Raw genomic sequence first — 21200 nt, 5'->3', positions numbered from 1 at the left:
CTCAGCCTCCCGAGTAGCTGGGGCTATAGGCACCCGCCACCTCGCCCGGCTAGTTTTTTGTAGTTTTTAGTAGAGATGGGGTTTCACCGTGTTAGCCAGGATAGTCTCGATCTCCTGACCCAGTGATCCGCCCGTCTAGGCCTCCCAAAGTGCTGGGATTACAGGCTTGAGCCACCACACCCGGCCAACACTTTTTTTTTTCTTTTTGTGTTTGTTTGTTTGTTTGTTTTGAGACAGAGGCTCACTCTGTTGCCAGGCTGGAGTGCAGTGGCACAATCTCAGCTCACTGCAACCTCTGCCTCCCGGGTTCAAGCAATTCTCCTGCATCAGCCTCCCATGTAGCTGAGATTACAGGCATGCACCACCACGCCCAGCTAATTTTTGTGTTTTTAGTAGAGATGGGTTTTCACCATGTTGGCCAGGATGGTCTTGATCTCTTGACTTCGTGATCCACCCACCTCAGCCTCCCAAAGTGCTTTTTGATAATTTTGAAAAACGATGGAAGTATATTAGAATGAAAACAAACTGAGGATGTGCTTTTGTCTTTGTATATTCAAATATTTTTTCTCATTAAAAATCAGAAAGGCCGGGTATGATGGCTCATGCCTGTAATCCCAACACTTTGAGGGGCCGAGGTGGGAAGATCACTTGAGGCCAGGACTTCGAGGCTAGCCTGGGCAACAGAGCAAGATTTCGTCTCTTAAGAAAAAAATTAGCTGGGCGTGGTGGAGTGCACCTGTAGTCTTAGCTATTTGGGAGGCTGAGATGGGAGGATCGCTTGAGCCTAGGACTTCAAGGCTGAGTTGAGCTATGATCTAACCACTGTATTCCAGCCTGGGCAACAGAGCAAGATCCTATCTCTGAAAAAAAAAAAAGTATATATATATGTACACACACACACACACACACACACACATATATATGTTAATGAGATAGCACAAATGAGAAAAACTCTGCTCTTTGATCTCTGAGTACATCTCTGTAGATACATATTTCCTTCACTCCAGGTTTTGCCCAAGATACTTGGGCAAAGAAAAAGCCAGTAAACCCTCTAATAGGGTGAATATGGTTATACCACCTACTGGGCTTTCTAATTTTGGTGGTAGTTAATATGTAACCAGCTGAACTTTTCATTATCGTCACTGTCAGGACTACGGGAAGCTTAAGTGTTCTCTTTGCCAGAACAATGTGCACGAAGTGTACAACTGGTACAATTGAATACGTTATATTCAGTTCCTGGGAAGCACTACAGCAATACAAGGGGAAATTTTTATTCTATTTATTTTCATTAAGGCCCATCTACCTCCTAATCCTAATTTCTCTCATTTCCCAAACATTCCTTGCTTGTTCTTAATGTTATGTGTTTTCCTGTATTTTGCTCCTCTACTTTCTTTTCCATGAACTCTCTTTTTCCCTTCCTTTTTTTTTTTCTCTCTTTACCCCTTCACCTCAGCTTTCTAGCAGTATTTGTTAAATATTTCAAAACTGTATAGAACTTGTTCAAATTGTGTGCTTCCTTTTCTGTCAAGAACTTGCTATTCAGGTAACCCAATTGGTGATTTTTCCTGGAAATGCTGATGGATGCTGTTCCTATAGCAAAACCCAGAACAGAGATGAAATAGATGTCATCCTCAGCCATTAGGATTCAAACAATAAAAATTAACTTACATTGGTATCGTAAGGATCAGAATGTTAAAGCTGTGTTACACCTAGCGTCTTGCATGAAACTACCTCATGAAGGTGAGATCACAGATGTTATAGCCCCACTATTGGCATGAAAGCTGAGGCTCAGAGCAGTTAACTGAGTTACCCAGAACCACACAGCTAAGTTAGAAGTAGGGCTCAGGTGTCCTGGCAACTAACTGGTCCAGTTATTTTTTCCCTCAAGCTCATTTTCCCTCTCCTAAAGAATATGAGGCTGTGTCATGGTGAAAGGGGATTTTAATGATACTTTCCTCTTTATCTGTGATTATAATGAATGTGGCATCTCTCCCATTAAGGATCATTCCTCCACCACATTCTGAATACATCTGCTGCATGCATCCTTCAGAGACCTTCCTCGGGGATCATCCCTTCTCACTCGAAAAAGCTCAACCTCTCCCCTGTCATTTGCATCCGCCACTCAGCATTTTTAGAAGCCATATTTCATTCAAACTTGTTCAAGTTTATCCCCACCTAAAGAAATGTTCCTTTCACCCTGGCATCTCCATCAGGTACTGCCCCGTTGTTTTTCTCTCCCTCAGACAAACTGCCAAACTGGCTCTAGTTCCTCACATTCCCCACCCCCCTCAGCAAGCTTCTGCCCCACACTGGCACTGAAACAACTGAATCCCAATGTCCTTGTCCCTAAACCCAGCAGAAAAAAAAAAATCAATCTATTATTTGATTTCACAGCAGCACTTGACATGGGTAGCCAGGAATTTATCAATAACAACCTTTATAGATCATCATCTTTGCAACTTATGATGAGGCATCAAATGAATGTTATTAACATTAATCCCTCCTATTTTCAGTCACTAATCCGAGCAAATGATCACTTATTTCTGGCGCCTTAGAAATCATCTAAATTATGTTACATTTTGAATCAATACATTATAAAATCATACAATCATCTGTAATAATTTTTTAAAATGTTGTGTGCTATTAACGTTGATGCCTTGTATAAAGTCATGACCACTCTGGTCTAGTAGTAATCTTCTATTGACCATTCTCTTCCTAAAGTGTTCCCTTCCTTGGGACTCAGAGACCTCACACTCTCCTGCCTGTGTTTCTTCTTCTCTAACTGGCCCTTCTTCCTCCATTTGGGTGCTCCTGCCCATTGCGTAGACAAGATCTTTCCCTCTAACTCTGTCTTGGGCTCTTTTTCCGTTTTCATCAACATCTTCTACCTGGGTATTATCATCCATTTCCATGGCATCAGCTTTCCCAATAAACTGATATATCCATAGTCTCTACAAGTAGAGCAGATCTCATCAAGCTAGTGGCATTCAGACTGCTTTAGCTTTAACCAAAAATAAGGGATTTTGTACATGTTCAATAAGCAGTTCCCAATGTAACACTGTAATCACATTTTCACAATTGTGACCTAGGACACTTACAGTAAAGGATACAGATGATTGAGACAGAAATAGTGACAAAGAAAAATAAGGTTAGGATATAGGTTTTAATGCTGTAACAAACAGACCTCAAAATGCAATGGCTTAACTAACAGAATGCATTTCTCTGTCACATGAAGGTCCCAACTAGAGTAGCCTTTTGATGACTCAAGGGCTCGGGCTGTGCCTTGTTTGTGGTTCTGCCTTCCTTAACACATGGCTTCCATCTGATGAGCTACAGCAGTACCTATCACTACAGTCAGCATGTCCACATTGCAGCCTGGGCAAGGAAGAAAGGGGAAGCACAGAACTGTACCTTCCTTTTTAAGTCATGAACTGAAAGTTGCATGTATCACTTCCACTTGCCCTCCAATCACCAGAACTTAGTCATACGCCATACCCAGCTTCAAGGGAGTGGGTTAAGAAATAGAAGTCAACCAGGCAGTCTGCACCCAGCAAAGGATCAGGAGGTCTATTATTAAAGCAGAATTGGAGAAGTGGTAACAGGAACAACCACCAGCCTCTGCTGCATGTATATGAAACAGATGTTTCCCAAATCACTATTCTCACTTATTCTGTCTGGTACATTGTATTTTTCATTATACTCTATTTCATTTTTTTAAATCCTGGTCATGACTCTCAGGTCATGATGTTATAACCCACTTAGATGGTGACACCATAATCTGAAAATTGTTACCTATATTATGTCTAATATTGGTCACTTGAAGTATGGCTAGCCTAAATTGATCTATGTTGTAAGTATAAAATTCACACCAGCTTGTGAAAACAAATTATGAAAAAAAAACTCTTTAAGGTATCATTAACAATTTTGTATTGGCTAAATGTTGAAATAATCATATTTTGGATATACTGGATTAAATAAAATAGACTATTAAAATTAATTTAATGTTTCTCTTTATGTAGTTACTAGAAAATTTAAAATTACACAGGGGGTTCACATTATATCTCTAGTAGACCACACTGCTCTAGGCTCAGCATTCAAATGTCAAACTCCCGTGAATATTAATATGTAAATATCCTACACACACTTACTGCATCTTCCCAACCCTCAGCCCTTTTGTCCTCCTTCTGCTCCCACCAATCTGTGTTTCTTCTGTTTCACCCGCTCAGCTAAAGGCAACACAGTTCACTCAGTGACAAGCCAGGAAAATGGAAAGACACATTTTCCTTTATTCCTCCATTCATATATTCACTAAGCACTATAATTACCTCTTAAATATGATATAAATCTGAAAGCTCTTTTCAATACCACCACAATACCATAGTTGAAAATGCCATCAGCTTTCACCTATATTATTACAACAACTCCCATCTGGTCTTCCCGCATCCTGGATCACCTCTTTCCAGCGGCCCTTTCAAATTTCAATAAGAGCAACCTTTCCAGGAAACAAATCTGAAGTCAATCCACTGATTACTCCTCTGAATACCTTAATATTGTCGACAAGCTCCTTTCTGATTTGAAGCATCAGAAAGGAGTATTTCCTCCATACCAAATAGTTTTCATTTCATGCAGGGGCCGTGATTCTTCTCCCTCCCAGACCTTTGCGTCTGTCATTCTTTATGCTTAGAAAGCTCTTTTCATCTCCTTGTTCTTCTAGACAACCACTACTCATATTTCAGATCTTAATTTACATTTTGCTTTCCCTCAAAATTTTTTTAAAAGGTTCCAAGTCTGGGTTATGTGCCCTTTCTATGTGCTCCCAGAGCATCCTGAACTTCTCCAATAATATGTTTGGCTACTGTATTTTATACAGTAGTTTTATATTGTATTTTATACTGTATTTTATACAGTAGTTGTTTTTCTGTTTTTCTGCTTTTGCCTCCACAAGAATGTAAAAACCTGTAAGTGCCTGTTTTTATACTTACTTGACCACTCTATCTCTAGAATCTTGCATGATGTCTAGTCCTAGTAGGATCAAAAAATACTTACAAAGCAGCTGAATAGCTACATGAATAAATGCACGGATGGATGGATGGACTAATGAAACTGTTTAGATGACTTAAAGTTTGCAGAGGAGTATCATATTTGGAAGGCAGTAAGGAAGTTTGTGTAGTCGATGCTAAAGACAGTTGGGAAGTCTGTTAGGCACAATAGGTCAAAATTTGTTTTTAAAGTCCTGTTACTTCACCTTTCTTTGTTTCACTTTCTTAAAACAGGAAACTCTTTGCTATGATCATTCTTTCAGGGCGTGGCTCTTCATCTGCAATCCAGCAATATCCCTAATGTCAAAAAGCTACTGGTTTAATTCATGTCATTTTCAAAGAGGACTACAGAATTCTGATGTGGCTTCAAACATTTAGGGTAGGCATATCTAATGGAGAACTTGCAGCCACGCTGACTTGTAGTGAAATATCTATTTTGAGCCTGCCCAGTGTTGCTTAAATTGTAGTCTCCCTTGCCAACTATTCATACAAGAGATGTGAGAACCACCATAAAAGGCGTTGTGAGGAGTTGTGGGGGAGTGAGGGAGAGAAGAGGTTGAAAAGCTTGTTAGCTGCTTTTACGGTAAAACCCAGAGAAAGTGAGCTCTTAGGGGAATGTGGCTTTAGCCCTCCAGGGATTCTATTTAGCCCGCCAGGAATTAACTTTGACTATAAATAGGCCATCAATGACCTTTCCAGAGAATGTTCAGAGACCTCAACTTTGTTTAGAGATCTTGTGTGGGTGGAACTTCCTGTTTGCACACAGAGCAGCATAAAGCCCAGTTGCTCTGGGAAGTGTTTGGGACCAGATGAATTGTAGGGAGTAGGGTGTAATACAGTCTGGTCTCCTCCAGCTCCTTCTTTCTGCAACATGGGGAGGAACACACTCCTTCATCCAAGTCTTGTTCTTCTCCTCTTGGTCCTCCTGCCCACAGATGTCTCAGTCTCTGGAAAACCGTGAGTTCCACACAGAGAGCATGAAGCATGAACCTAGAGTCCTTCATTTATTGCAGATTTTTCCATCATTCCTTTTTCTTTCCTATGATACTGTCGCCTTCTTATCTCTAAGGTTCCTTGCAGATTTTATAAATCTGGTTTACTCATTACTTGCTTATTTTTCATCATTCTTCCCCAACTCTCTGAATCTCTAATATGCAAAGCCTTCCTAAGGAGTGTCAGAAATTTTTAGTTTTTTTGAAAGAATAATATTTAGATTTTCCTGTTCATATTGATCTACTTGAGACCATGCTATTTATCTTTTCTTACTTCCTCTTTCTTAAGGGTCCAGTTTCTATTTTATAAAAATAAAGACAATTCTCTCCCACAACCAAACATGGAATAATGCCCTGGAGTATAATAATCTGTAGACTGCCAAATAAAGGAACAATTTGAAATACTGGTGTTGATATTGAAAAAGCGAGAGATTCTAATGTCAGAAGAGAAAACCCTTTTGCAGATGAGGTGGTGATGAATTCTTTGTTTCAACACAACTAAAGGAGGAACTAAAGGAAATACCAGCTGATGAGTGATGAGAAGCAATTCTTGATAATAGAGTACTAGGTGATTTTTAGCATGTAATGCAGAAGTTGCAAGAAGTCGTAACAGTGATGCAATTGTTTTACCTGCCATTTACTTACTTTTACGTGAACCATTCTTCTTAGCACTTATATCTACACAAAACAAAATAGTAACAGAATTAATGTTAGATCTTGTTTAATTCTTGCAATACGGACTATTCATCCATGGATACATAAATTCACTGGGGGGAAAAGCAGTTCATCATTCTCATTAAAGATGTGCTTCAAAAGTATTTTAATTTTATATCTTATATGTATGAATCATACTTTGTAATGTATTTATTTTGTTTTGATCAGTTATATACAAGTATTTTTTTAAATAGCTCAATCAGAAGGAAATGTTTAATATTTATAAATTTATGGTCACATTCTATTTAAAAGAGGAGTTAAAGTTAAATTTACCTATCCACATATGTTACATATATATGTATTTATGTATATGTATACATATATGTATATATGTGAACATGTGTATACATACATATATGTGTAGATGCTTGATAATAAAGAGGTAAGGATAATTCACAAAATTTTTTGAAATATAAAAATTTAGGATAAACTTCTGTATAGTAATTGGCATGGAAATTCAAATTAGAAAAGGAAAAAAGAAGAGAAAGATATTATATATCAGATCATTAAAAGAATTTTTAATATATTTTCAAATAGTGATAGTAGGTATCTTATACTACAGTGTTTATTATTCCATGAGAAAATTGTAAAATTAATCTAAGTATTAATTTAAAATATCATCAAAAATAATATCTTTTGCTATTATTTAAAATCATGATAAAAATATGTTTACTTGAAAATATATAAGGAGCGCACAGTGTCCAAAACTTATTTTAGGAGTTCTGTGAGTAAAACCGTATAAAAACTACAGGATTCATCTTAAATTATGTCAGGGTACTGAGAAAGTTTCTGTACTTCACATGAGTTACCAAGGTCTAAAGTCAATCACCAGAGGACCGTTTTTGCATGGAGCCATCGTCTGATCATGAGCTGAAAGGCAAATATTTAAAATGCAAACATCCATGGTTAAGTAACACTCTTAAGACTTTATTAGCTGCTTACCACAACTGAGACTGTAAAGCAATGGCTCACTTTCTTTGAGGCTCAGATTCCATATTTGTGGAGTGGGAGCGGGTACTTATCATACAATTTTCATAGGGCTGCTGAATGTGTGTATATGTGTGTGTGTGTATGTGTGTATATATATTTTAATGAGAATTCTATAATTTGATTAGCTTTTGTAATGTCCGCATGACTGAGAGCTTGCTTACTTTTTACAGCAACTTGAAGGTAAAATAGATTTACAACATGAACAAATGTAACTACATATTTTTATTTGAATTCAGATGTTCAGAAATTGTTCCTTAAAGTGAAACATGCCTACAAATTTTAATCTGTTAATACCTACCTCAAGTAAAATGTCCACTGCCATGGCATGTGAAGGAAAGAAGAAATAATTCTTATGCATGGCCTTCAACAGCCAAATTTCATGCTCATCAGTATGTCTTCTCTTGGTGTAGAACTGATGATGACAATTATTATGATGGGAAAAAGTGCTGTTGATATCAATGCCTCTCTTCCTTCACTTTCTTCTAACTGAACTGTCTCATTCCCAGGCAGTATATGGTTCTAGTACCCTCCCTGCTCCACACTGAGACCCCTGAGAAGGGCTGTGTCCTTCTGAGCTACCTGAACGAGACAGTGACTGTAAGTGCTTCCTTGGAGTCTGTCAGGGGAAACAGGAGCCTCTTCACTGACCTAGAGGCAGAGAACGATGTGCTCCACTGCGTCGCCTTTGCTGTGAGTGTGGCTGTTTGACTTAATATACTTGGTTATTTTAGTCAGGGTCATAGGGATCTAGTATTCTGTCAAGATGAGGCTTTGGGAGGCTGGTAAGAACTTCAGAAAGAATTCAAATGTAGCAAGCTAAGTATAGAAATTGAGGAGCAATGCATGACTCTCCAGCCATGGGAGACAAATATTTACAGGCACACTAAAAATCCACTTAATAATCAAATAGAAACCTACTAGCCAGAAAGGAAAAGAAAAAGAAAATGTGACTTCTTAAAATTAAGATGGAAAAAATATTAATAAAGCAAACTAGGCCAAGGCTCAACATGAGCCACCAGTGGTGGACTGACGGGAACACATTGCTCCACACTACTTCTAAGAGTAAAAATTGTAGAAATTTCCCTGAGCAAAGGTACAATATCTCTTCAGAGTTGTCCACATGTGAGATGCTTACAGCCTAGTGTCAGTAAAATACGGGTTTTTTTCCATAGCCTTTAAAACACGCTTTGACCATGCCCTTTTAGCATGTAACATCAACCTGGTAAAGCTCAGTGTATAAATGAATCAAGACTGTTTTTTTCTGAGCTGTATGAAGATGTGAATCTCATTTGTGACCTCTCTTACTGATGTATTTTCCTCCACCTTGTGTCCTGTCTCCCCATTTGTAAAATGGCAGAAGTGATTCCTGTCCCTGCCAACTTTCCCTGCTGAGAACAAGGGAGTGAAGTTAAAAAAGGGCAAAATCTCCAGGGAAGAGTGGAACAGCAAATAGGGGAGACCTGTGGGTGCTGAATGGGGTTTCAGGATCTGTCCTATATTTCAGGTCCCAAAGCCTTCATCCAATGAGGAGGTAATGTTCCTCACTGTCCAAGTGAAAGGACCAACCCAAGAATTTAAGAAGCGGACCACAGTGATGGTTAAGAACGAGGAAAGTCTGGTCTTTGTCCAGACAGACAAATCAATCTACAAACCAGAGCAGACAGGTAGGAAGAAGCCTACAGACAGAACAACTTCAAAAAGGAAAGATCTTCTTCCCCTGGATGTTCCCCAGGCAAAGTTCTTATAATCTTCGTTCCTTAATAGCTTGTCTTACCAGCCTACAGGCCTACTTTGGGTTTAGGGACTCATGAAAAATATTTCTGTTTCAGTGAAATTTCGTGTTGTCTCCTTGGATGAAAACTTTCACCCTGTGAACGAGTTGGTGAGTTTTCTATTATCTACATAAAATGATTATCTGTATAAACAGGCTGGGAACCTGTTTTCTGTGTTGAGGGAAGACCAGGGAGAGAAAGAATCTGGTATCACTAACAGTAACTTCTGGCATTACAACAGCACAAGATCCTAATCTAAAACATCATTCCAGGTAAAGAAAGTAGGTAATTCTTTCTGTCTTGGTGCTGGTACTCAGTCAGTTGTCACACAATTAAATTTATTTTTCAGATTGTTCTTAATTAGGACAATTAGAAAGCTACATTAAATAACAGACACAGATAAACCCTCAAAGAACCTAAGCTCCAAAAACATTTTAAAGATTTAGACTTTTTCTATACACACCTACCAAAATCTTCACTGTAAAGGAAAGTCAGGATAATTAATTTGTTCCTCGAGACTAACCCTTGGTATCTGTGATAAGAAACAATTATTTCTATTGTAATGCAGACATCGACCCAAAGTCTTCATTTTTCTCTCCCAAATCAACTTCTTCACATTTTCTTATCTCAAAAAGAGGCAACTCTTCTCTTCTAGCTCCAAAGACAAAAGATTATGGCCTAGTCCTTGTTTCTCTTTCTCTCATACCCACATCCACCTCACTGGAAAATCATGTTGGCTTAAAATATATTCAGACAATTTCTCATCATCTGAACTACTGCTGCAAGCTAGTCCTAGCCAATATCATCTCTAAACAAGATCATTGCAATAACCTTCAAAGTGGTCTCCCAGCTTCTATCTTTCACTCCTCTATCTAAAATGAGGCACCACTTCCATCACTCTGTCAGCCTAACTCTGCTTTGTCTTTCTATTGGCACTTACCACCATCCTATACATACTGGTTTTTAAAAATCTGCCCATTTCTATTATAACATAAGCTCCATTAAAGCAGGCACATTGTTCTTTTGTGCGTGGTTATATTCTCAACACCTAGAATGATACATAGCACATGAGAAGTTACTTAATAAATATTAGTTTTAAAAAATGAGTAAACATTGATAGTAGCTCCTTTATCAATGTTTATTCATTTTTAAAAGTAATATTTATTAAAGTAATATTTATTAATGAAATATGTCCATTCCTCCTCATTCTTAGAACTACCTAAGAATTCCATGACCCCTCTTAATGATTACATCTGAACATATTTACCTATAGTTACATAAGTGTTTATTTCTTAACTTGTAAAATTGCATAGCAAAGGACTGATCTTCACTAGGATGCTATAAGCACTTAAGAAAGGTTAATAAATCCATTTTTAGTAAATGGCACTTTACATGTATATTTGTTGCTGAAGGCCTAGTAAGTTTTTAACATTTATTAATTGCTTAAAATAGATTAATGAAAAGTTCTATAAAATTTAATCTGGAATATTTCTGTATTTCACTATAGAGGGAATTATTCTACATAAAACTAATTTAGATTTATTAATTTTTTTATTTTTTTATTTTTGTGGAAACATAGTAGGTGTATGTATTTATGGGTTACATAAGATATTCTGATACAGGCATGCAGTGCACAATAATGATTATGGATAATTATTATCATTATCCATATCATTATCCATGATATGGATAATAATTATTATCATGCATTGCCTGCCTATATCAATAAATGGAGTACCTATCCCCTCAAACATTTATTCTTTGTGTTACAAACAACCCAATTATACTTTTAGTTATTTTTAAATGTACAATTAAATTATTTTTTACTATACTGACCCTGTTGTGCTAGCAAACACTAGCTGCTTTGCTTATAAATGAGATTTAAGAATATTTGAAAATAAGTATAAACTTCTTTTTTCTTTTATCTTTCAGATTCCACTAGTATACATTCAGGTAAGCAACATGAAACATTCCATATTAGAAGGAAAGCAATAAGTATAGGGAAAATGTTCTTATTTGAGAGGTTTTTACAGTATCTCAGAAACTTGTCATTAAAGGAGAAGCCTTCCAACTCCCATAGAGCTAGATGGCTCTAACTAATCTCCTCTCCTCACCCTTTACTACTATCCCATTTGTCCTTTTTGTAGATAACTTAGGGTTTCCATAGATATCCTTTATTAGCTCCAATGCTCCAGGTGCTTTTGTAAGTTATAATTAATTCACTCATAGGATCCCAAAGGAAATCGCATCGCACAATGGCAGAGTTTCCAGTTAGAGGGTGGCCTCAAGCAATTGTCTTTTCCCCTCTCATCAGAGCCCTTCCAGGGCTCCTACAAAGTGGTGGTACAGAAGAAATCAGGTAGAAGGACAGAGCACCCTTTCACCGTGGAGGAATTTGGTATGGATCATGAAAAGTCATCAAACATGATTTTTCTTCATATTTAAACTCTTAGAGCCTGGAATTTAAGCTCATTTGGAGTCTTTCCATTTCCCATGGGTGACATTGGGCTTGGAGTAGAACTAATTACACCTAAGTCCAACGAGGACATCAGTGATTTGTGAATAGGACTTCACATAGCTTGGTTATTTTCTGTAGCAATATTTAATACCAATCCCTGAAATTAAAACATTATTGTTTTAACTGAGTTTTCCATAACTAAGCATACAGTGATCTCTCATAGTCCCTCAGCTGAAATCTTCCTTTGAGAGGAGGATGGATAAGACTATATTGGAGAGCAGAGCTACCTTTTTCAGAGCCCTAAAATATTATTAGGGAACCGTTACAGGGAACTTGAAAATATGAATTCCCCCAAAGTTGAAAACCAATCACCAACCTTCTTTATCACCAATCAACAGTTCTTCCCAAGTTTGAAGTACAAGTAACAGTGCCAAAGATAATCACCATCTTGGAAGAAGAGATGAATGTATCAGTGTGTGGCCTGTGAGTTCATTTTTTAAAAATCTTTTGTGGGGGATTATTTAAAAGAGATTCATTATTTGGGATATTTAGCTACTCTCTTTAGGAGTAGTGGCAACACAAAAATTTTAAGTGCTTTGACAGCATCCTCCTCTCTAGAATGTTGTTCTCCTGTTGCTTTTCTATTTTTCCTTTTTATTTTCTTTCACGTTCTTATCAGCATTATTCTATCATGAGGTAAGAAACTGTTTCTAGAGAGGTTATGCTAATAGGATTGATTCTGAAAGTGACAAAACTGCACACATACACACACACACACACACACACACAATGGGAAGGGTGGATAGTGTTGAAGGGTATTGGCTCTGCCTTAACCAAAAATAACCAAACATATATTAGGGAGATAATTAACACATGGCTATAGGGGAAATTCAATCATCAACAGATCATTTATCTGACCTTGCATGCTTGCTGGAAAAATCACTGAGATTCAGAATTTGTAGAGATAGGCATACAACTGAAATCTCATCTAACTTACTGGTCGACCTAAGGCTGGTCTACATACCTCTCTGCACTGACATTTTTACGAGACTGAACGTGATCTCTCAAGACAGTCTCTTCCAACCTTGAAAACTCTTGTGTCCTGGGTCTTATGCTCCTAACCTTGGTGGCACACAGTAGCAGTAGCAGAAAGAGCAGGTATAGTGAAGGAATCAGTCCTGCCCAAAGATCACACATGGAACACACCTGCTATTCAGCTGGGCCCCTGCTCCAGTTCTGTCTCACAGTAACGGCCAAGTTTCTGGTTCCTCATAACTAGTGTGATCTTGTAAATAGAGATACAGAGGACATTCTCAAATAGGAAAGGAGACAAACGCACTTGGAAACCCAGCAATCGTCTGTGACATATTTATGACACAATCCCACTTTTGTAAAAAAGTAAACAAGTAAAACTCGATATAGAGATGGCTGCACATGGGGAGAGGATGATGGAAGAAGAGACACTATCGTACTAATAGGTTGTATTCCTAGGTAGACGTGAGGGTGTTTGTTTCTTCTCTTTGCTTTTTTTTGTTCTGCTTTGTTTTGTTTGTTTCGTTTTGCTGGTATTACTTTTTCTTTTAAGTACAAGTTTAAGTTTTATAATAAGGAAGTTTTTTTGAGATAAAGCTAAAAAAAAATCAAGGAAAAAAAGAAATGATAAAAGAAGAATCTAGTAAATTTCAGCATGTTGCAATGGAGATTTCTATAAGAGCCATTAGTGACTCTTATCTTCAGTATTGTGTGAGCCCGCAGAGAGCAGCGGGAAGTATAGACAGGGTGTATACTGTAGGTAAAAGGGAGATATAAATAGCTAGAAAATGGGGAGGTTCAGTGCCTGCTCTGATTCCTTTGGGAATGTTCTCATGACAGATACACATATGGGAAGCCTGTCCCAGGACATGTTACTGTGAGCATTTGCAGAAAGTATAGTGACGCTTCTGACTGCTTTGGTGAAGATTCAAAGGCTTTCTGTGAGAAATTCAGTGGACAGGTAGGTTGAACACTGTTTTTTTCTAGAGAATGACAATAAAGGCATTGTTGAAAAGCAGTGAGTTGCAGCATTTTTCTGATGCAGGAAGAGAACAATCTAGAAGAGAATTCCATGTTAGCTATTGTAATTTTTCAAAAAAATCATGAACTTAGCACAATGGGAATTATTTATTTCTTGTAATTACCCATTGTGAGTGTTTCAGAATGATAGACGCTGAGCCATCTGAAGCCTCCATGGGCATTCATTTCTACAAAGGAAGGAGAAAAACCATACACCTCTTAACTGCATTAGCTGGCCAGGGCATCAGTTCTGCTCTCTCTTTGAGCAAGAACCTAACACATGGCCCCACCAAGATGCCAGACAGATACAGTCCACATATGGGAGGCCACTTCCCAGCCACAGCTGAATATTATGGAGGAGGAACCAGACTTTGATGAGGAGTTCTAATGGTCAAGAGCAGATGTACTGTGTATTTCAAAATAGCAAATGGACAGGACTTGAACTATTTCCAACACATAGAAATGATAAATATTTCAGTTGGTAGGCATCCTAAATCCCACGATGGGATCATTACACATTCTATGCATGTAACAAAATATCTCGTGTACCCCATAAATATGTATAAATATTATGCATCCTTTGTACAAAAAAAGATTACTCTCCAAATTTTAAGACATTTCTGTCGCATTCTATCTAGGGAATTTCACATACCAAGAAATACATCTGTCAATTATACATGAGACATTGTTGTGAAATTTAATATTTAGTTGCTAGAGAATATTTATCATGTCCTCATCATAGAAAATGCCTACGTGATGTTGTACTCCCACAAAAATCACACCAGATTAACTGACCAATGATCTATTTAGTATAATATGCATTGTATTTTTGTATTTTATTTTCTCCCTTCTTAGCTAAACAGCCATGGCTGCTTCTATCAGCAAGTAAAAACCAAGGTCTTCCAGTTGAAGAGGAAGGAGTATGAAATGAAACTTCACACTGAGGCCAAGATCCAAGAAGAAGGAACAGGTTTGTGTACTACATGGGGGTAAGAGAAAAAACAGTAGACATTGATTTTCTTAGCCAAATAATGAATTGTAAGTTGAGGGGAGGTAATAGAATTTTAGAGACATCATTCTTCCCAAAAAGAACGTATTTTTTTCTTCTTTTCCAGTAGTGGAATTGACTGGAAAGAAGTCCAGTGAAATCACAAGAACCATAACCAAACTCTCATTTGTGAAAGTGGACTCAAACTTTAGACAAGGGATTCCCTTCTTTGGGCAGGTGGAGTATTTTCCAGTTCACTCATCAACCCATGTACTGTTACCTAATTAGCACAATAGTTATGGTTTCTGCTAAAACCATGCCTGGTTAATGTCATCATTTAATATAACCAAAGGTATAAAATATCACTACGGTTGATTAGTATAACCAAAGGTATAAAACTACATAAAAATAGATTTATTCTTCTGTAAATTTGTATATGAAATGTATGTAATTATCCTAAAGCCTTATTAAAATTAGTAGAGTTTTTCCCCTCCTTTTGAAACAGCATTGTACAAGTCACACAATCTGCTTCTCATGGTTTACCAGGCAGTCTCAGGTTTTTATGACATTTTCTCACAAGAATCTCAAAATTCATGCTGACGGGTTTCATTATGATGCTAACACTAACTTTGTATGGAAACAGGTGGGTAGGTGGTTTTAATTTTTATTTTGAAGTAGTAAAGATTCTACCATAATGTTTATTTCATGGATAGTATATTTACACTATTTTTCTATAATAACAAGTATATTTCTAAAACAGTGAACATGGGGTAAAACACTGCTATTTAAGGTTCTCAGATTTTTGAATTATGACTTTTCATAGTATCTACCAAAAAAAATCTTCTCTTACGATGTTTCTGTTGTCAGCAGATGTACAAATGGATCTTTAAGACTCTAGAAGTCTGAGATGACAGTTACATGTGCCTCAATGTGTATTTACTGTGTATCATTTTCTTAATGTAAATGTTATAGGATTTCAGCTATGAAGGGTGTAAAAGAGGCATACATTCAACAAAGTAGCGTACATTCTGGAAGGCTTGGTTATGTCATGACACCAAAATGTATTCAACTTCCTAAAATGAAAGTGCAGCTCATTTGTAAATTTCTCAGAAAGATAGTGTACTTTTTAAGTATATTTTATTGCTGTTAAATATCTTATTTGTCAGAAGAGCCTCTAGCTAGAAGAAAATCAGAATTATGTGCCTATTCTTGTCTTTGTACATGCAGCCAACATTTCATTGGCAAACTTAGATTTTGTAAATCAATTATGGGTACTGATGGGGGTCAGCCTATTGTTCTTCCTGCTACCAAATGTAGCTTATACTGAAAAAGAATCACCACCTTTACAATCTGAGCTGGACTACTCAACTGCCGACACAATATTAGCAGTAAATTAGCTTTGGCGACTTATTTAATACTGTGTGCCTCTTTCCAATTTTACATTTTTCACTTGGGAAGTCTGCCATAAAATCTGCCTGCCTTCCAAAAGGCTGAAGATCTAGGTTGAGAAGCAGAGACCATGTCTAAGACAGCTAGAGAAACACACGGGACAATGTATTGGCAATTGTTTACTTGTGCACTTTTGAGACTTCAGACACTAATCTATAGGAAGTTAATGGTCCACCCCAAAATAGGTGTTTGGGGCACAAATAAATTTAGTTAATAGATTTAGATATTTCATTATCATATTACTCTAGTGCTCTGTGACTCTCTAAGAGTTATATATAATAATACACAGCACTTCCAAAATATCTAGAATACATTTTTCAGGTCACCCTTGTTATTATCTCTATCACTGTCTATCCCTTCACACTGCTCTGTTTTTCTTCTTAGGATTGATTACTACTAAATTAGTGTATGTTATATATGTATTTATTTAGCATCTGTCTCTTTCACTAGACAGTAAACTCTGTGATGGAAGAAACTTTGTTTTTTGTTTTTTGTTTTTCACTACTGTGTCCTCAGTGCCTGGAACCATGTTCAACATAGAGGAGGCACTTAAAAATGTGATAAAATGAATATGTTTGGTGCCTATTAGTTATTACCGATATAACTCATCCATAGTTTTTAATCTTCAGGTGCGCCTGGTAGATGGGAAAGGCGTCCCTATACCAAATGAAGTCATATTCATCAGAGGAAATGAAGCAAACTATTACTCCAATGCTACCACGGATGAGCATGGCCTTGTAGAGTTCTCTATCAACACCACCAACGTTATGGGTACCACTCTTACTGTTAGGGTAAGTTTGGAAAGAAGTTACCAATAACATGAAGTAGCCTTGAAAACAAGGTTGCAACCTAAGGGTGATAAAATTTCCAAACTGTGTTTAGTTCTATGGAGAGAAAAAGCTGGCAATTAGAAACCAATTTAAGGTTAACTTTTTTAAAGTTTATGAAAAGAAGGCAGTATATTGTTGTGATTAAAAGTGCAGGTTAGACTTTAACAGTGTTGCTGGGAACGTGAAATGGTGCAACCACTATGAAAAACAGTATAGTAGTTCCTGAAAAAAATTAAAAAATAGAATGACCATATGATCCAGTAATCCTACTTCTGGACATACATTCAAAAGAATCGAAAGCAGGGTCTCATAGAGATATTTGCACACCCATGTTCATAGCCCCACTATCCACAATAGCTGAGAGATGGAGGCTACCCAAATGTCCATCAAGGGATGAACAGGTAAACAAAATGTGGTATATAAATGCAACAGAATATTATGCAGCCTGAGAAGGGAAGGAAATCCTGTCACATGCTACAGCATGAATGATCCTTGAGGACAGTATGGTAAGTGAAATAAGCCAGTCACAATAAGACCAATACTATATGATTCACTTATATGGGGGTTTCTAAAGTAGTCAAAGTCATAGAAACAGAAAACAGGATGGTGGCTGCCAAGGGCTAGGGAAAGAGAGAAATGGGGAATTGCTTTTATTGGTATTCAGGTTTAGTTTTACAAGATGAAAAGTTCTGGAGATCTGTTGCACAACAGATATACTTACCACTGCCAAACTGTACACTAAAGAATAATGAAGATGGTAATTTTATGTTTTTTTTTTGTGTGTGTGTGTGTGTGTGTGTATGTATGATACTTTTTTGAAAAGTGTGAATTCCAGGCTCTGAATCAGATAAAGTGGTTAAAAATACTGGCTCAACCCTATTTTAAGGAATTAACTAAAACCTCTATGCTTCATTTCCTCATCTGTAAAATGATTGCAATATTAACACCTAACTTTTGGGGTGGTTGCGAAGATTAAGTGAAATAATACGTATTGAAGCACTTAGTAAGCCCCCTTTAACTGTTAGATACTTTTACTATAAAAGCCAACTCTAACATAATTAGCATTTAGTTTTAAAAATGTATACTCCAAAAATTATTACCTTACTTTATTTTGTTTTACTATTCTAATTTTCTCCAGATGACCTGTTCATACCAATATAACTTGGTCAGTATAACATGCAGTCCTCTATTGATCAAGAGAGACACAGACATATCTATAGATACATGGATATACAATACATATTCAACATACATTACATAATCATGGTAATGGAAAACTCCTGCCTGTTTAGAGTCCTTGCGTTGTTATAGAGAAATAAATAATGCATTGTATTTATTTAGCTTTAATAGATGGCATAAAAGTATCTACCTCTAATAAACTCAAATTTGAACATTCACTCATTTCAAAAAGTGTCTTGAATGCTTTCTACATGCCAGGCACTGTGCTAGTCTTGACAATGAAATTATTATTTCTACATGCTCCCTGTTTGGGGTGATCATATATGTATTGTCACCAAAATATATATTTAGATATAAACAAAATGTTTTGCTCAAGGATTCACTAGTGCTATTGGGAGCTGGGGATGAAGGTAGAGGAAGCCTGGAAGGAGCTAAGGAATAACTTCTACAGGAAGAAAAGTTGGAAATATAACCCAATTAGGGCCTCTGAGGCATTAGAATCCAGACTGCAGGGAGTATTAAAACTAATCAGCCTAGGCGGGGCACAGTAGCTCACACCTGTAATCTCAGCACTTTGGGAGGCTGAGGTGGGTGGATTGCTCGAGGCCAGGAGTTCGAGACCAGCCTGGGCAACGTGGTGAAACCCCATCTCTACAAAATATACAAAAAATTAGCTGGGTGGGGTGGCATGCACCTGTAGTCCCAGCAACTCAGGAGGCTAAGTGGGAGGATCACTTGAGCCCGGGAGGCAGAGATTGCACTGAACCAAGATTGTGCCACTGCACTCCAGCATGGGCGACAGAGCAAAACCCTGTCTCAAAACAATAACAATAATAGCAATCAGCCTAAGACAGCCCAGAAGAGGTAGACTTCAGCTAATTCATCAGTTCAGCTCTTAAACCAATGCTTTTTACCAATGTCTTCTCAGACCCCTAAAGTTACAATATTTTATTTATTCGTAATACCCACTCAAAATCCACCCTAAAAGAGGCAGCTGCTCTCTGAAAGCACAGTTCTTCCATTTCTAGAGATTATTTACTCTCCTCAATGAAGTTTCATAGCTCCAGTGTCTTTCAGGCAAGCTAATCAGAGCAAAGGATGCTTCTTTTTATCCTCTTAAGAAATATACATCTCAAAGCATGCCTGCATTTAAAGCAGAGAAACAAAATATGGGGTCCTTCTCCCACTTTTCATTGTAGAACAAAAGATTTCTAGCTACTAGTTAAGGTAGCACAGCAAACTTACACAGTTTTGTGAGAACATTAATTTTTATGACATATAATCTAAAAATAACATAATTTTTCTAATTCATTAGGTCAAACACAAGGATCGTAGTCCCTGTTATGGCTACCAGTGGGTGTCAGAAGAACACGAAGAGGCCCATCACACTGCTTATCTTGTGTTCTCCCCAAGCAAGAGCTTTGTCCACCTTGAGCCCCTGCCTCATGAACTACCGTGTGGCCAAACTCAGACAGTCCAGGCACATTATATTCTGAACGGAGGCGCCCTGCAGGGACTGAAGAAGCTCTCCTTCTATTATCTGGTGAGAAGGGAGGTTACTGCGTTGACTTCTCTGTAGGCAAAAGCTGTCTGTGGAGCAAGTGATCATGAAATTCTGTAGATGTCATTACTTCGACTTCTTATCCATGTTCCTTTTGAAAGTTTGACTTCTCTTCAGGTGGATTATTACCAGCAGGAACCCAATAAAACAAGTATATTGAAGTGAGACTGAAGCATGTTCTCTGTTTGGCACATTCCGTTTCTTTTTATTTCCTTTTTTGCAGATAATGGCAAGGGGAGGCATTGTCCGAACTGGGACTCATGGACTGCTTGTGAAGCAGGAACACAGTGAGTATTTCCATCATCTCTGCATTGCTACCCCATTCTGACCATTCAGCCTTACACCATGAAAGCATGAGAATATTTTCCCTTTTTTTCCAAAGGTTTTTGGGGGAACAGGTGGTGTTTGGTAACATGAATAAATTCTTTAGTAGTGATTTCTGAGATTTTGGTGCACCCATCACCTGAGCAGTATACATTGTACCCAATTTGCAGTCTTTTATCCCTCACTGCCTTTCCACCCTTCACCCTGAATCCACAAAGTCCATTGTATCATTCTTATGCCTTTGCATCCTCATAGCTTAGCTCCCACTTCCTAATAGCTTAGCTGCCACTTCCTAATAGCTTAGCTCCTACTTATGAGTGAAAACATATGATGTTTGGTTTTCCATTCCTGACCTGGAAATATTGGGAATACTTTCAAGTAACGAGAGACCATTTCCATCTAGTATCAATTAAAAGAAAGTTGGGGGAGGGAAAACAATAATTTTTTTTTCTCACCCTTTATCAAATATGTGTTGTCTTTCTTTTTAGCTTATTTTCTTTGGGTTATTTAAAATGTTGGTGTGGGCCAGCTGTGATGGCTCACACCTGTAATCCCAGTACTTTGGGAGAACAAGATGAGAGGATCCCTTGAGGTCACGAGTTTGAGACCAGCCTGGTCAACATAGTGAGACCATATCTCTATAAAAGTAAATAAATAAATAAATAAATAAATAAATAGGAAAATAAAATACATAAAATGTTATTGTGTATAATTTGTGCTTATTCCAAATTTTCAAACCGTAAATATTCTTGAACATCTTCTCAAAATGAGAATTGTGTTAGAGAATGGGGTGGAGAAAATGTAAGATTTCAGGGTATGTTGTATATACCAGGTTTTGTGCTGAGTCATTTA

At 37.4% G+C, this 21200-nt stretch overlaps 1 protein-coding gene across 3 annotated transcripts in view; it reads left to right on the top strand.

Annotated features, from left to right (window-relative positions):
* The first annotated feature begins 5557 nt into the window (after nt 1-5557).
* Nucleotides 5558-21200, top strand: part of LOC105541979 (alpha-2-macroglobulin) — a 51711-nt gene continuing 36068 nt past the window's right edge. For 2 of the 3 annotated variants that reach the window (XM_011983303.1, XM_011983301.1), the window contains exons 1-13: nt 5558-5996; nt 8242-8425; nt 9240-9399; nt 9565-9617; nt 11440-11460; nt 11737-11905; nt 12364-12448; nt 13838-13958; nt 14873-14987; nt 15133-15242; nt 17084-17245; nt 19779-20006; nt 20248-20311. In XM_011983303.1, coding sequence (XP_011838693.1) covers nt 5911-5996; nt 8242-8425; nt 9240-9399; nt 9565-9617; nt 11440-11460; nt 11737-11905; nt 12364-12448; nt 13838-13958; nt 14873-14987; nt 15133-15242; nt 17084-17245; nt 19779-20006; nt 20248-20311 — 1558 coding nt within the window. In that variant the 5' untranslated portion in view covers nt 5558-5910. The remainder of the gene's footprint in view (nt 5997-8241; nt 8426-9239; nt 9400-9564; nt 9618-11439; nt 11461-11736; nt 11906-12363; nt 12449-13837; nt 13959-14872; nt 14988-15132; nt 15243-17083; nt 17246-19778; nt 20007-20247; nt 20312-21200) is intronic. The other variant, XM_011983304.1, reaches the window with a different exon arrangement.

This window comes from Mandrillus leucophaeus, unplaced genomic scaffold (genome assembly GCF_000951045.1).
Source record: "Mandrillus leucophaeus isolate KB7577 unplaced genomic scaffold, Mleu.le_1.0 Scaffold249, whole genome shotgun sequence".
NCBI lineage: Eukaryota > Metazoa > Chordata > Mammalia > Primates > Cercopithecidae > Mandrillus > Mandrillus leucophaeus.
Note: the sequence above shows the minus strand (reverse complement) of the source record. Positions and strands in the feature narration are given on the sequence as shown.